Source organism: Protomyctophum parallelum (genome assembly GCF_964188405.1).
Source record: "Protomyctophum parallelum genome assembly, chromosome: 7".
NCBI lineage: Eukaryota > Metazoa > Chordata > Actinopteri > Myctophiformes > Myctophidae > Protomyctophum > Protomyctophum parallelum.
The window spans coordinates 18654869-18668897 of record NC_139705.1 but is presented as its reverse complement, the minus strand read 5'-3'; the positions used below and the strand labels follow the sequence as shown (position 1 = coordinate 18668897).

General features: G+C 47.0%; 2 protein-coding genes across 2 annotated transcripts in view; both read right to left on the bottom strand.

The window, feature by feature from the left end:
* The window catches only part of bsna (bassoon presynaptic cytomatrix protein a), a gene marked incomplete at both ends in the record, with an annotated part of 148920 nt that overhangs the window by 8625 nt on the left and 126266 nt on the right, over positions 1-14029 (bottom strand). The window contains 5 exons of the mRNA XM_083769351.1: positions 470-1009; positions 2002-4558; positions 8369-9323; positions 10994-11247; positions 13724-13888. Of these exons, the coding sequence (XP_083625477.1) occupies positions 470-1009; positions 2002-4558; positions 8369-9323; positions 10994-11247; positions 13724-13888 (4471 nt within the window). The remainder of the gene's footprint in view (positions 1-469; positions 1010-2001; positions 4559-8368; positions 9324-10993; positions 11248-13723; positions 13889-14029) is intronic.
* The window catches only part of mtcl2 (microtubule crosslinking factor 2), a 304621-nt gene that overhangs the window by 189732 nt on the left and 100860 nt on the right, over positions 1-14029 (bottom strand). The window lies entirely within an intron of this gene.

Sequence of the window (14029 nt, the reverse complement as noted above, 5' to 3'; positions counted from 1 at the left end):
GACCAAAATTGTCTATCGCTAGAATTAGAAAATAGGCTCTAATGAAACAAACTTGAATGGTGGCAAAAAAGCTTGATGAGTAATTCATGAAACTTAGAAGTGAAAATAGTCGGCGCAAAATTAATGCACTTTTCATGTTTTTTTATTTACCGTCCACAATGCTAAAGAAAGACCTATCCGGTCAAAATGGATCAGTTTCTTCTGTCCATGAGAGGTAATTAAGACATTCATTGTGTGCTGGCTTTTTCCTCACTTCTATTATATATTAATCCACTAATGAACGACCGAACAAAGAAAGAATAATAAACAAACAATACGTTCTGAAGGTTACCAAGGTATGAATATATGAAGTCCCCAAAACAACCAGATTTACCTGTAAATATGAATCGGTGATTGTCAAAGGTAAATTAACAACAAAACAACCAATAACCGAGTGAATGTATTGTCATATCCATAATGAATAACATACCTGGAGGTTGTCCCTGGAGGTCCCCAGGCTGCTGAGACTTGCTGCGGGAAGAGCGATGAGGAGGATCTCCCTGTCTGGAAGACCTTTGGCCGTGGTGGTGAGACCCCGATGGGTCTCGCGAGTAGTCAGAGGAATGGTAGCCGGCAGACCGCGACTCCCCTCGCCTGCCTGCGGACGATGACCTCCCCGACGGCTCATGGCGCATACTCGGGTCTTTGGGGTGACCCTTGGACGACCTGGAAGACCGCGAGGGGTCTTCGGCGTGGCGCGTTGAGGAGGAATGCCGTCCGGAAGAGCTGCCGTGCTGGCGATGGTCACGCGATGTTGAATGTCTTCCACTGTGTCCATAGTCATCTTGGGGCCACAGGTCCTCCTCAGGTGGTTCGTCGTAGTCATGGTAGGTGTGTTGTTGTTGTGGTGGTGGTTGTTGTTGTTGTTGTTGTTTGACGGCATGTCGGCTCCTCCCAGAAGAGTGGTAGTGGCGGGAGCTGGTGCGTGGCTTCTCGAACCAGTCAGTCTCTTCCTGGCCAAGGTGGTAGGCTTTAGAAACCGAGAGCAGATCACAGTCAATCTCCATATCGTTGGGGGACAGCGGCATGCAGGCTGAGAGCAAGGACGGAAGGAAGGAAGGAAACAAGGAGGCGGAGGAAGAAGACCACCACCACCCACGTGCAAAAGAAAAGAAGAAACAGAAAGGAGACAAGGCAGAAAATAAAATAATAAAAATGTATGTTCATGCAGAATACCAGAGCACATCACCAGAGATATTACAAGACAATTAAAAAGTTTAAAGTATTCACTGCAAAATGTCCACCTTGAGCTGTCAAATAATTTTAGGTGACCTGGCATTGCTGGCAAGTAATTTCACATACTTGCTTTTAGAAAAATAATATTCATATTAGTTTAAAGTCAATACTTTCATCTAGTGTAAGCATCAACCTACCACCGACAAAGAAATATAGGTATTTCTATTTGTATTCTATGCTATTGTATTGTGTATTGTGATGGACATTATGCAGTGTAGACATTAAAATACTGTATCACAAATAATACATAAAACACACATCAGTCCAAAAGAAACATGGAAAGAAAAACCTGAAAATGAAAAACAAATTGCACGTGTGCAACAAAAATCCTATGTGAATTCAATCAACTTGAAGCATAAAGGAACACCACCACGCCCAACGATCATGCCAGTTTTTGACAGAAAGACGACTAGACGGCCAGGCCGGTAGGACAGACGGATGGACGGAGGGACGGACGGACGGACGGACGGACGAACAGGCTGGCAGGCAGGCAGACAGACAGACAGCAGTCCACTGATATATTTAGAGCTCCCAGCAAGACATATAAAGAAAACAAACCAGCATGCAACAACTATCTATCTCTGTGTCTCTTCTCTCTCTTTTCTCCCCTGACCCTAGCCTCTCGGTGGGTGGAGGACTTTAAAACGATGATACGGTGGAAGGGGGCAGTAGTAAGTAGGTAGATAAATGCTGTGACTGGTCTGGGCATTCAGGTCCAACAATTACCTTCGCTGTCTGAAACAGCCAAATGGTAATCGTCTATAAGGTATGTATCGTCCGGCTTGTAGACATGGGTCCGGGGGAGGTCCCGTATGTGGTCCTGCACATCCGGAAGCGAGTGACTGGAGCCGTAATATTGGCCGCCATAATAATAGTGATATCTACTGCTGCGACTGTCGTATGGGTCATGACCTAAGCTGGACGAGCGCCCCGACCTCTCCACAAATCTCCCACCCAGGGGGCTGAGGGGGCTCTCCTCTTCCGAGTACTGTCGGGTTGGGTGGCGCCCGCGACTGTAGCTGTAACCTGACCGGTAGGAGGGAGGGCCCCGGTCGTCCCTTTCATAGGACCGGCTGCGGTACGCGGGGTAGTCCCGGGCTGAGATCTTGTCCATGCCGTAGCCGGTGGAGCGTGACCGGCCTGTGGAAGTGTAGTAGATGCGGTCATCCTCCTCCACCATCATGCCGTAGTGACGGCTAGCGCGGCTACCGGTGGTGGCGCCGGCAGCCTGGCCGTCATAGGTGCTCTGCTTGAAGCCGTAGTCCTCGATCAACTGCCGCCCTCGGACGCGGGAGGCGGGATAACCCCCCCCACCGCCAGGCACCGTGGATGAATAGGCCGCCAGGTCGGCCTCCACATCTCGAGCTTCTTCGATGGGCGAGAACTTGGAGATCTTCTGCTCCATGATTCCTGACTTCCTGTGCTTGCTGCTGCGTTTGGAAGACGCCATGACGGCGGGCGCCAGGAGGCTTCTGGAAGTGGATTTCTGCGCCCCAGAGCGGACACCGTATTTGTAGTCGTAGTAGTCGTGATAATATGGGGATCCCCCACCCATGCTAGCGCTCACGCTCACGCTGCTGCTGCTGCTGCTGCCCCCTAGTGGTCCGTGCCTGTAGCTGCTCTTACCCCTGCCGTGGTGGTCGTACAGCTCTTCCGTCGCCGCTTCCTCCTCCCGGCCATACGAGGATCCGCCGCGCGTGGAGCCGGTGCCGCCATGGTGACCGTGGACATCGCCCGGGTAGCGCCCGCTGCTCCCGCCGTGGTGATGCATCATGTCTGCTGTCATCGTGCCCAGCCCATCTTTGGCGGTGAGTTCGCTGACGTCGTCAATCATCATATAGTTCCGTGGGACGTTCTGCTCCAGACCAGGCGCGCCGTACATCCCTGCGTCCCCCGTGCCGTAGGTGGAAGGGCTGTCGACGGCATGCCCGTAGGCATTGGAGACCGTCGAGCTGTACTGGCCATATGAACTGCTCGCTGTGGTGGTGGTGTAGCCATACGTGTTAGCTGTTGTCGTGGTGTACGGGGCGTACGTGCTTGCTTGAGTCGTGTATTGGCCGTAAGTACTGGCCGGCATGGTGGAGTAGCCGCCATAGCCGCTGGAAGCCGGTGCGGAGCCGTAAGGCCCATAGGAGCTGGCCAGGGTCGTAGGCGCAGCGTACTGTCCATAGGAGGCTGCCGAACTGGAGTAGACGGCGTCCTGGGCCGTGGTCGTGACGACCACCGTGGGGTTGCTGATGGTCTCGTAGTTGGTAGGCATCTTGTGCTCCAGATCGGCCAGCGAGGTCTGCCTAGGTCTACCCGGGTGTACAGTCAGGATGTCAGCTTGGGGTTGCCCGGGGTACGGGGTGCTCTGGCTGGAGTAGGATGACACAGCACTGGGGTAGGGTGAGCTGTGGGTGGGGTATGGGGGTTGGCCGGGCGGTGCGGGCCCAAAGCCGGTGTGGCTTGGCGGGGGCTGTGTCTGGGGGGCGGCAGGGATCCCCAGGTCTGTCTGGGGGTAGGGTGGCTGAGACTGGGGGTAGGTATGGGAGGGGTAGGAGGTCTGAGGCTGATAGGAAGATGGTGGAGGGGGGGCATGGCTCTGGAGAGGTGTTGGCTGTGGTAGTGCCTGGGATTGAGACACCGATGGGTAGGGAGGCTGATTGAATGTGGAGGACTGGTAGGGTGCGCTCAGCGGCTGAATAGGCGCCGCCGGCTGGCTCTGAGGATACTGGTATGAGATGGGTGGGAACTGTGCGGCGGTGTTGAGATCACTGGGGAACTGGCTCATCGGGGCAGTGCTCGGCCTGGCTGCCAGCAGCCCGTTACTCTCGTAAGAGGCCGCCGCAGCTGCCAGGCGCAAGTTATTCAACTCACTGTCAGACATATAGTCCCTGGTGTCTCCCATGCACCTCAGGTAGGCGATATCCCTCCTCTCCCTCTCCTTCACCAATGTCTCTTTTCTTTGGTGGATGCCCAGCTCCAGGTATCTGAGCTTGGCATCGATCTCTTTCTCCTCCTCCTCCAGTTCGGCTTGCTGTTTTCTCAGCTTGGTCGACTCTTGCTCCACGGCCTTCAGCTCGTGCGTGAGGTCTTTGAGGAGGCTGGCTTTGGCTGCCAGGCTTTGGCCTTGGCCTTGCCGTGAGCCGGGCTTTAGGCTGGGCATGGAGGGCAGGTAGACCTGTGGCAGGGCGGGTGCGAGCATGGGCAGGTGGGTTGCGTTGACGGTCTCGTCTGGTGGCGGGCTGGGCAGGGTGCGCTTCACCTTACGTAGCAGAGAGCTCTGCTGCAGGGCAGCCAGCTGGAGGGAGACACAAAACAGAGAGACAGAGAGAGGACAGTGGTGGGATAGGGGACACAGACAGACATGGGAATGTGAACAGTAGTGGGACAGGGGACACAGACAGACATGGGAATGTGGACACAACGGGATGGCAGAGGGTAGAGGTAAGCGGGAGAGTATATGCGAGGCACAGACAAGTAAGGGACAAGGAAGGAAGGTATAGAGCAGGGCAGAGGAAGGAATAATAGGAAAAGTGGAAGCAGGAAGTTGAAGAGAGGAAGAGAGAAAGAGGAAAAGGGTAAAGGGAGACAGAAAGCAGAGGATGGGAAGTGGCAGAGAACAAAGGAGATATGGCAAGGAGTAAATGAGCAAACAGAGGGTAGAAAACAAGAGGGTAGACGAAAGGAACAGTACAAATGGAAAGGGCAAAAGGTAAACGTAAGAAGGGGAATAATGAAAGAATTGAGGGCAATGGGGAAATGGGTACATAATAGGACAGAGAGGGGATAGAGAGAGAGAGAGGAGGTGGAGAGAAAAGGAAAAAATAAAAACGTGAAAGATAAACAATGAAAAACAAGAGGAGGAGGAGAGCAGAAAGAGGGAATCAAAAAGGAAGACGAAAAGAAAGGCCCCGGATATACAGTACATGGGCGACGAGGAACATACAGTACAAGAGGACACAGACACAAGGACAACAGGAGTGGAGCTTGTGTTAGAAGACATGAGGAGCACACAGTTCATTGAGTGATTATCAGCCTCCCTTTGTGATTTGACACCTTTTATTTTGAGCACATTATTATTGCACCACTTAAAGGAGGGCTCCCCTGTCGAATCTGTTTATTCAACTTGTGACATTTTTGACGTCACCAGTTGAATAATTGTCTTTATGATTACTTCTAAAAGCCATGGAAAACCCTCATGTATTGCATATCATCCTAAATCCCTTTAGATCTGGATGAACTATAATAAAATGCCGTATGCGGGTGGATTTCTCATTTTCCCTTTGTGATGACCCATCCCATGGGTTGTGTGTTTTGGTATGAGTCTAATGGTGTTAAGTTCTCTGTTCATGTGCAGGAGGAGGGGACCAGCTGTAGCTAGTTAGAGGACAAGGTCAAGGCCATTCTGCCCCTCTCTCCTACTTTTGGTTCCTTTGAGTTACAGTATAGTTCCTAACTTTGGTTCTGCACATACAGTATACTACACTTTCACACATCCATACATACGTCTACGGCATACACTACAATTTGTCATGATTGAGCCAGTTCATGACGCCTTTTATGGGAAAAATAATCACACGCCTTCGTAGATAGTGTTGGACTGCTACACTACAGTGCTAACTGTAAACTGTTTACCATATGGTTGTTAATGCTCCATAAGCCTTGTGTGAACCTCATACTTTAGTGGCTGATTCAGATGTAGACAATCTTAGCCTGCAATTTGTCTGAATAATTAACAGGATGTGCGGGGGATTGTGTGTGTATATGCTACAGCATGTTAATTTAGCAAACCCTCAGTAGAGATGACTTCAGCTGTTTTTAATTATTATTTTAGCTAAGTTAGCACTGTGTGTTCTGGTACTGCTTGTCGTGTCAATGTGTGCGGGGGCAGCAATGCTTGTTTGTACAAGATAAGATTCCCCTGGGGACTACTTTATCTTCTATCTATGAGTGGGCAGAAAAAGAAAATATTCCATACCACACAGCTCTGGGGATCACAAAGACAATACTACTACAGTATGGCCTGAAAGAAATAAAATAAAATCCACAAACAACAAAATGGATAAGCCATTCACACAATTCACATAATAGAACTTAAAGAGGGCATAATACTCCTTCAGCTTCAGAGTAAATAAAACCATGCATGTACTTTTTTTTATCAACTGAAAGTTCAGTTTTCAGCCCTGGGCCATGGCTCAGCGGTCCAGGCACCTTGGCTGGCAATCCAGTCTGGCAGTGTGCCGCGGGTTCGACTCCCGATCCCAACGGCCTTTACTGCATGTCTTCCCCCCATCTCTCTCCCCATTTCCTGTCAGCCTACTGTCTGTCCCTCCATAAAAAATATAAAATAAAGGCAAAGGCCAAAAAACAATTAAAAAAAAATCAAATTTCACAAATATTTCCCAATGAACCATGAATCAGGCTACTGAACGTGTATGCCTATGCTATCAGTATACATTGTTTTACCAATGAATAATGTTGAGGATATGATTAGATAAAACTATTAACACCCAGGGATACATTTATTCAACAGAAATATCCGTTTCCAATGAGAAATTACAATTGAATCCATATTGATAGAAGGGTGTTATTATAATTACACAATGCTAAGTTGAGAGTGAAAACGTATAATGTACTGGGATTGATACTTGCGTTCTACACTTACAGTAAACTACATCTAAGTGCACTTACAGTATTACTGTTTACCTGCAACCCAACAGGGACTGCTTTTGGAGGTTGGCCCAGTGTTTACCAAACCACGACTATTGGCATCGAGTCTTCTCTCGTGTCTGCAGTTTTTGTGTGCCGTCTTTTTGAGTGAACAGAAACAAACTGAATCCTCACAGTAAGCCCTACACTAAATATTTTGGCGTCATAAACACATTGCATCGTGACTCGTGACACATTGTGAGCTTGTATGCTGTCTATTTTCACCAGTAAAATTTAAGGTTTTTCCTTTAATGGTATGCCCAGAATAGGGAAATCACTAAAATCATTCAAAGTGGTTCTAGAAACACACCATAACTTCAGTGTTATTTTGTATTCAGAACTTTTAAAATGACTAATGGCTTGAGTAACTAATGGCTTGCTTTCATGTGTTTTACTTTCAATCGTCTCATAAGAGAAGCTGTCCATTTTTCCCCCACCAGCAACAAATCTGTTCAAATACTCAGCGTAATAAATCTAGAGGATTTTGAAGACAACATTTTACTCTGAAAAGGCCATACACATCAAAATGGATTAGTCATTATATAGCACGGACATGAAACATTCATAGTATTCATGAGAGAGCGACGTGGAATCAAAGGAACCGTCTCAATCAAAGTCATACTTCAACTAGGCTACTTCAACAATCTAAACCGCAGGCCTGCCTGACATCTACGGCGAAATAAATATGCTTTTTGAAATATGTGAACTGTGTAATGTCAAGTTATTTTAAAGTTGTATAAAACTATCCATGTATCCATGAGTCACTATCACATATTGCATCGTGTTTCAGTATCTATTGCTGTGGTTCTCAAAGCGGAGATTCCCAGGGGTCCTTGAAGGGTGTCCAAGGCTCTCCAGCAAGATTAGTAACAGTTAACCTTCAAAGATGTTCAGAAATAGCAGATCTACAAGCTCACAATGCTTGTACAGCACTGTACATCTGCAATTCTTGCTATTTTCGAACAATTTTGAGAAATTACACATAATAATGACATGCTCAAAATATGGATGCCATGTAAAGTGTTTTATTTTACTCTTATTTCATCAACTTGAAGTTAGCCCAATGATAATTCTGATCAATTCTGTATGACTATGTAATGCTACACATGGTACTGCATACTGCAGATTGTCTTTTTCTTAATGATATTATCTTTGGTCAAATTATATATAATGGCCTTTTATTGTGTTTTTGTGACTACTAGTGCAGAGTCGAGGGCAAGAGCTTTCCAAATAAGATGTTTGAATTAACTGCTAAGATTCAAGATTGTGAAACATAAAATCACCATTTTCGATTATACTTTTAATTAGTTGTATTAGTTGTATACAGTATGTCTATGTGCATGTTTCATCAGTCTGGCTTGCGCACACTTGTGCAAACTGTGTGTCTGCGTGACTCTACCTGGCTCTGCAGCGCCTGCTGTTGGTACAGGGACAACCTGGCCTTGGTGTGTTCATCCGTGGTGGGGCTGAGGGACTTGGGGTCCGACATGGACCTCTGAGTGTTCTTGATGGGCCGAGGCACGGAGGGATGACGCTGGGGCGACTCGGCCGTGTAGGACTTCTGCTGGGGGGTGACGTGGGCCTTGTTGTTCAGCCTCTCGCTGGACAGAGAGGTCTCCAGGAGCCGGTGGGGGGACACGGGGGAGACAGGGGAGTAGAGCACCTGCGGAGACTTGGGGGGCCCGGCCTGCTGCTGTCGGATGATGCTAGAGACGGATTCGTTGTGGAGGTGGTTGTGCGGCTGGTAGTTGATGTCCAGAGGATCGGGCCGCCGGCGGTCAAATTTGGCTGCGTTCGCCGAGATCTGCTGACGCTGCTGGTGCATCATCGGGTCCGCTAAACCGGCTTGCTGGGTTCCGCTAGTGGATGATGAATATGGGCTGACGGTTGTGGGGACGCTGATCTGGGGAGCCACTACCACCTGTGACTGGGGCTCCTGGTCGGTCTGGCAGGCCAGGCTCTGGCCTTTCTGGGTACGCTCGGGGCCGGAAATGTAGTGGATGATCTCCACCTTGTTGGGGTCCGGGACGGTCACGTGGATGGCCGGAGAGATGCCTCCCCGTCCCGCATGGTCCGCCGCGTCCGTCTGGCAGGACATTTCCCTGATGGTCTGGACGGCAATGTTAGAAGACGCCATCTTGGAAGTGTCCGGTTTGGTGTCGGTGGTCGCAGTGGTGGTGGTGGCGGTGGCGGTGGCGGTGGCGGCAGCGGACGACTCCGCGTGGCGGGAGAAGCGGGAACGCCGGCGCCGAACCGGTTGCTCCCACTCCACCTTGTCCTCGTCGTCGTCGGTCTGAACGGAACAGTCCACACTGCGGCCCCGCCTCCTGCTGCTGCGCTGACGCATCATGTACCTGGAGGAGGAGAGCGGGCAGGTGGTAAATAAAATGGTAAATGGTGCATTTATATTATTATAGTGTCTTTATCCAAGGCACTTTACATAGATTACATTCACCCATTCACACACACATTCATACACCGATGGCGGCGGAAACCATGCAAGGCACCAGCCAGCACATCAGGAGCAATTAGGGGTTTGGTGTCTTGCTCAAGGACGCTTCGACACTAACTCTGGGGGAGCCCAGGTTTGAACTGGCAACCTTACGGTTGCCATCCAGCCACTCTACCCCTGAGCCACCGCCCCCAGGTGGAGGGACGAGGGAGAAAGAGGAGATGTAACGTACGAAAGGGGGGACGAGTGAAGCAGGTGGAGGGGGGGGAGAAGAGAGAAAAGAACAGCACAAACGCAAGAAAGAAAAGTAAGAGTAAGGACAGAGTAGAGTGGAAGAAAGCGGAGGGAGAAGATAGTGAGAGAAACTTTTCCAGCTCAGTCTGGGCCATTGGCATTTTGAACAATCCTCAAGGACCTCCCCACCTCACCTACTACAATATGCACATATTAGTTCTTGAAAACATCAGAATCTTCTGATACACCTGTACACATGAGTAATGTAATCCGGTTTAAGTATACGACGGAATATCAGTAATTTCAACATAATCATTGTATTAATATTCAACATTTACGTATTTATACTAGTTGTACACCTGCATCGAGCACCAGAAATCGTACAATAAATGATGAATGGTGCATTTATATAACACCTTTATCCAAAGCGCATTTCAATGTGCATTACATTCATCCATTCACACACCGAAGGAGGAAACCATGCTAGGCAACAAACTGCTCATCGTAAGCAGTTGAGGGTTTAGTGTCTTGCTCAAGGACACATTGACACTAACTCAGGAGGAGCCCTGTATCTCAAGCGGCCACTCTGATCAGGGCTGCATTTTGCGTGTCTTAAGTACCAGGTCTTAATACTTAACTTAAGACCTGGAGGTGTGATCAATGCCATTTGGCTATTCTGAGTGGCCAAAGAGCATTGACCACACCTCCAGGTCTTAAGTTAAGTAATAAGACCTGGTACTTAAGACACGCAAAATACAGACTATCTGCTGAGCCACCAGCCGATATTCAAGCTCACAATGCATTGTGCACAACCACAACATGTTGTGAGTTGATCTGCTATTTGTGATGAGCGACACCGCACACGCATTTACCAATCTTTTCTTTTGTTTACCGAAGATATAATTAGATTTCTGAGAACACAGTAAGACAACTGGATTTTACGATTATAACATTTTGTTTAGGCCTACTGCAAGTCTTTTATACCCATTCAACTAGAAACATGATAATAATCTAAAGAGAAATGCTGGGAGATTTTACTTTCAGGTTAGTCTGCGTATGTGTGAAATAAATCTATGAATTATTTATGACACCATGCTTGTCAGCTACTACATCACATGGCTTGGTTTTTTAATTACTGGAGGCTGTTTTGTTATAATTTCTCTGAATTAATGTTTCAATAATCTCATAAAAAGCTTTAAAAAAGAAGATCCGAGCAATAACAACATGTGGGGGAGAGGAAAAAACAAAATGTTATTCTATAAAAACGCCAAGTATTGCACGCACGCACGCACAGCCCCCCCACACACACACAATACACATTATACACTATACACTAACCTCTCGTCCGTGTCCTCCTCATCGGTCTGCACACAGCTGTCCACGGCCATCCTGCGGGAGGGGGAGGATCCGTAGAAGGCCACGCCCTCTCCGTCTGCCCCCTCCCTGGGGAGGCGGGTCATGGAGCTGTGCTTCCTCATGCTGCTGCTCCGGGTCTCGGCGTGCTCCTCCTGGCTCCGCAGGCACGTCTCCGACAGGGAGTTGGGCAGGGAGCGGGACGCCGGCTGGGAGTCCGCCAGGGCCTGGCCGTCCATGTTGGAAGACACAAATCATGGTTATTTAATGTACAGCAAACTTATAATAGCCTCAGAACGGGTGCTTCCTTTGTTTTGTTTTATGTTGTTTTTTTAACCTTCTTGTGATCAGCAGAGATTTTACCTGCAGTGCTCTCCATCCTCAGATTTAGCGTACCGGGGTCCTATTTGGCATCTCCTCAGATGCACGTGTTTAGCCATGTGCCAATGTGGGAGGAGAGGCACAGTAGAGGATGTATCGTTTGTTTGCAAAATAGCTGCGCTCTGCAATTGAGGGCCACAGTTTGCACCAACTGTGCTACCCACCTGCTCGGTATCATTGTACGATAGTGTCGTGCACCAAAAATAGAAGATCTACAAGCTCAGAACGTGTCGCAACCGACACGTTGTGAACATGTGCATGTGTCAAGTCCAAGAAGAGTAAATGAACATGTGGACTCGAGACCGGACTCAAGACGAGTCAAGGGCTGCGGTTACATGAGGGCTTTTTCATTCAGAATGAATTAATTCAGAAGTAATGTTTTTTGCTGCGTGTTTACATGGGAAAGGTCATTCCGAATGAGTGTTTACATGGACAATACTTTTAAATCCCATTATTTCATTCCACATCAGGTTTGGGGCTGGGAAGGCTTCTGATTGGATAGGGGGCGGGCGGATATGTTTACGTGTTTACGGTGGAAAGTACATTTACTTTAGTACTAAAGTACAATTTTGAGGTATTTCTACTTTACTTTCCAATTTTTACTACACTACATTTCAGTAAAACAAAATAATAATAATAGAAAAACACTTTTATGCCGTATTACTTTATATTTGATGTATCCTGTAGCCTATGAGAGGTTTCTAATATAATTTCTTAATATAATTAATCGCAAAACAAGAGCATAATATAGCCATACCAATTACATGGAAACAAGCATGCACAGAAATACCAGAATTAATTTCAATCCGAATGAGTGTTTACATGAGTCCACAATTGTTTCAATAGGATTTTAAAATGGAATAAACCGGTCAGTTACATCAGATCTAAGTTTAAATCAGATTGACCATTTTCATTCCGATTTAAGTTTTTGTAGGTGTTTACATGAGAACTTTTAATAGGATTTCACTTTTATTCTGAATGAAAAGGGGATTTAACTGTCCATGTAAACGTAGCCCTTAGGACTCGGGTACTATACTGCATTGTTTTGCATCTGGCAGCTGCCAAAAAAAGTTATACACATAACACATGATACATGTAAGTTTACCCACATGACGGCATTTTTTGTTTTTCTGTTACAGAAACAGAAAACCCACTAAATGTTCAAGTCATTTGTAATACAAGGGTATCGAATCCTTGTCCTACCATCTGTTTCGGGAGTTCATTCAACTAATGCGCTTATTTGATGAGTAATAGTCACCCAAATTAAAATGTTCTCAGACGGAGTTGCATTGCATCCCTCCAGAAGATAATTAAAATGTAATGACTATAGTAAATATAAAGTGTTATGTTACTGAAATAATCAATTTAAGCATAACTAAATACATTTTCTTTTTTGTCTTCAGCTCCTCAGGGGTCTCCAAATTCCAGTCCAGTCCACCTTTTAAAGATGACTTGAAATTATGTTTTCAGAGTATTAAATGTATAATTATATTGTGAAATAGTAGTTCATTTCAGCCCGAGCCCAACGGGTGTTCTGGTTGCGCTATAAATATATCAATAAATGATTTGTCGAGTCAAATTCTGGTCATAATAAATAAAAAATTGCTGTTTTACAAGCTTTAACAAACAAGTCTGCAACCCTTGATTGCACTTTAGAAGGATAATAAAGATGTACGTTTTTGTTCTTCGCCAATAAGGAGAGAGACGTTGTGGACTGACAAGTTTCTCATGATATGAATAATTGTGAGTCTTATTTTGAAGTAACGCCGCCAGCTCCAGGAAGTGTAAGCTGCCTAATTGATGAGGTTAAACCGACAAATCGACAAACTAACGGATCAATATGCTTTTGGCTCGCTCATCTTTTTACAGCGTGAAAACTATGCACTATGGAAGTACCGATCTTTCGATTGTCCGTTGCAATAGTGGTGACTGGTGACTAGTTTTTATATCATGGAATGCGTTTTACGTCTCTCTTCCCTTCCTCTATCTCTCTCTTCCCCACTCTGTCTCTCTCGCTCTCTGAGCCACTGCTGACCAGTTTGGTATGGGTCGGGCTGGGCTCAATATTGTATATTACGACCATACTCAAATAGGGCCCAAATCACTTTTTGGGTCGGGTTTACATTTTCAGGAATATTGAGAACTTTTACATGCATGTATTTTACGTGAGTATGAGCTCAGATTTTGGGCACTGGTGAGTATCATGACCCACCTGGATGTCAATTCATCCACAAAGTATAAAACAAAATCTAACAAGGCAGTGCTGAATCAACTTTCTGTTACTGCATTGAACATTTTCTTTCATTTTCTTTTGCTGAATAGCGGTCCAGTCACCTGAGCTGCTGCGGCTGCTGTCTTCTGTCTCTTCTGCTCTTCCAGCTGCTGCTGCAGCTGTTGCTGCAGGGACTGGATCTGGTCCAGCTGGGACTTCTGCTGGGCCAGCTGCTCCCTCTGGAGAACCAGCTGCTTCTCACGCTCCTGCTGCTGATGCTGAAGGACCTGGTGGAGGCACAGGAGTGGGTGGAGATGGAGACACAGATACAGGAGGAAGACATATAGGAGGTATAGGTGGAGGAGGCAGTACGGTAAGACGTGGAGGACGTACGGGTTATAAAGGTGGATGAGGAACAGGAGGGGTGT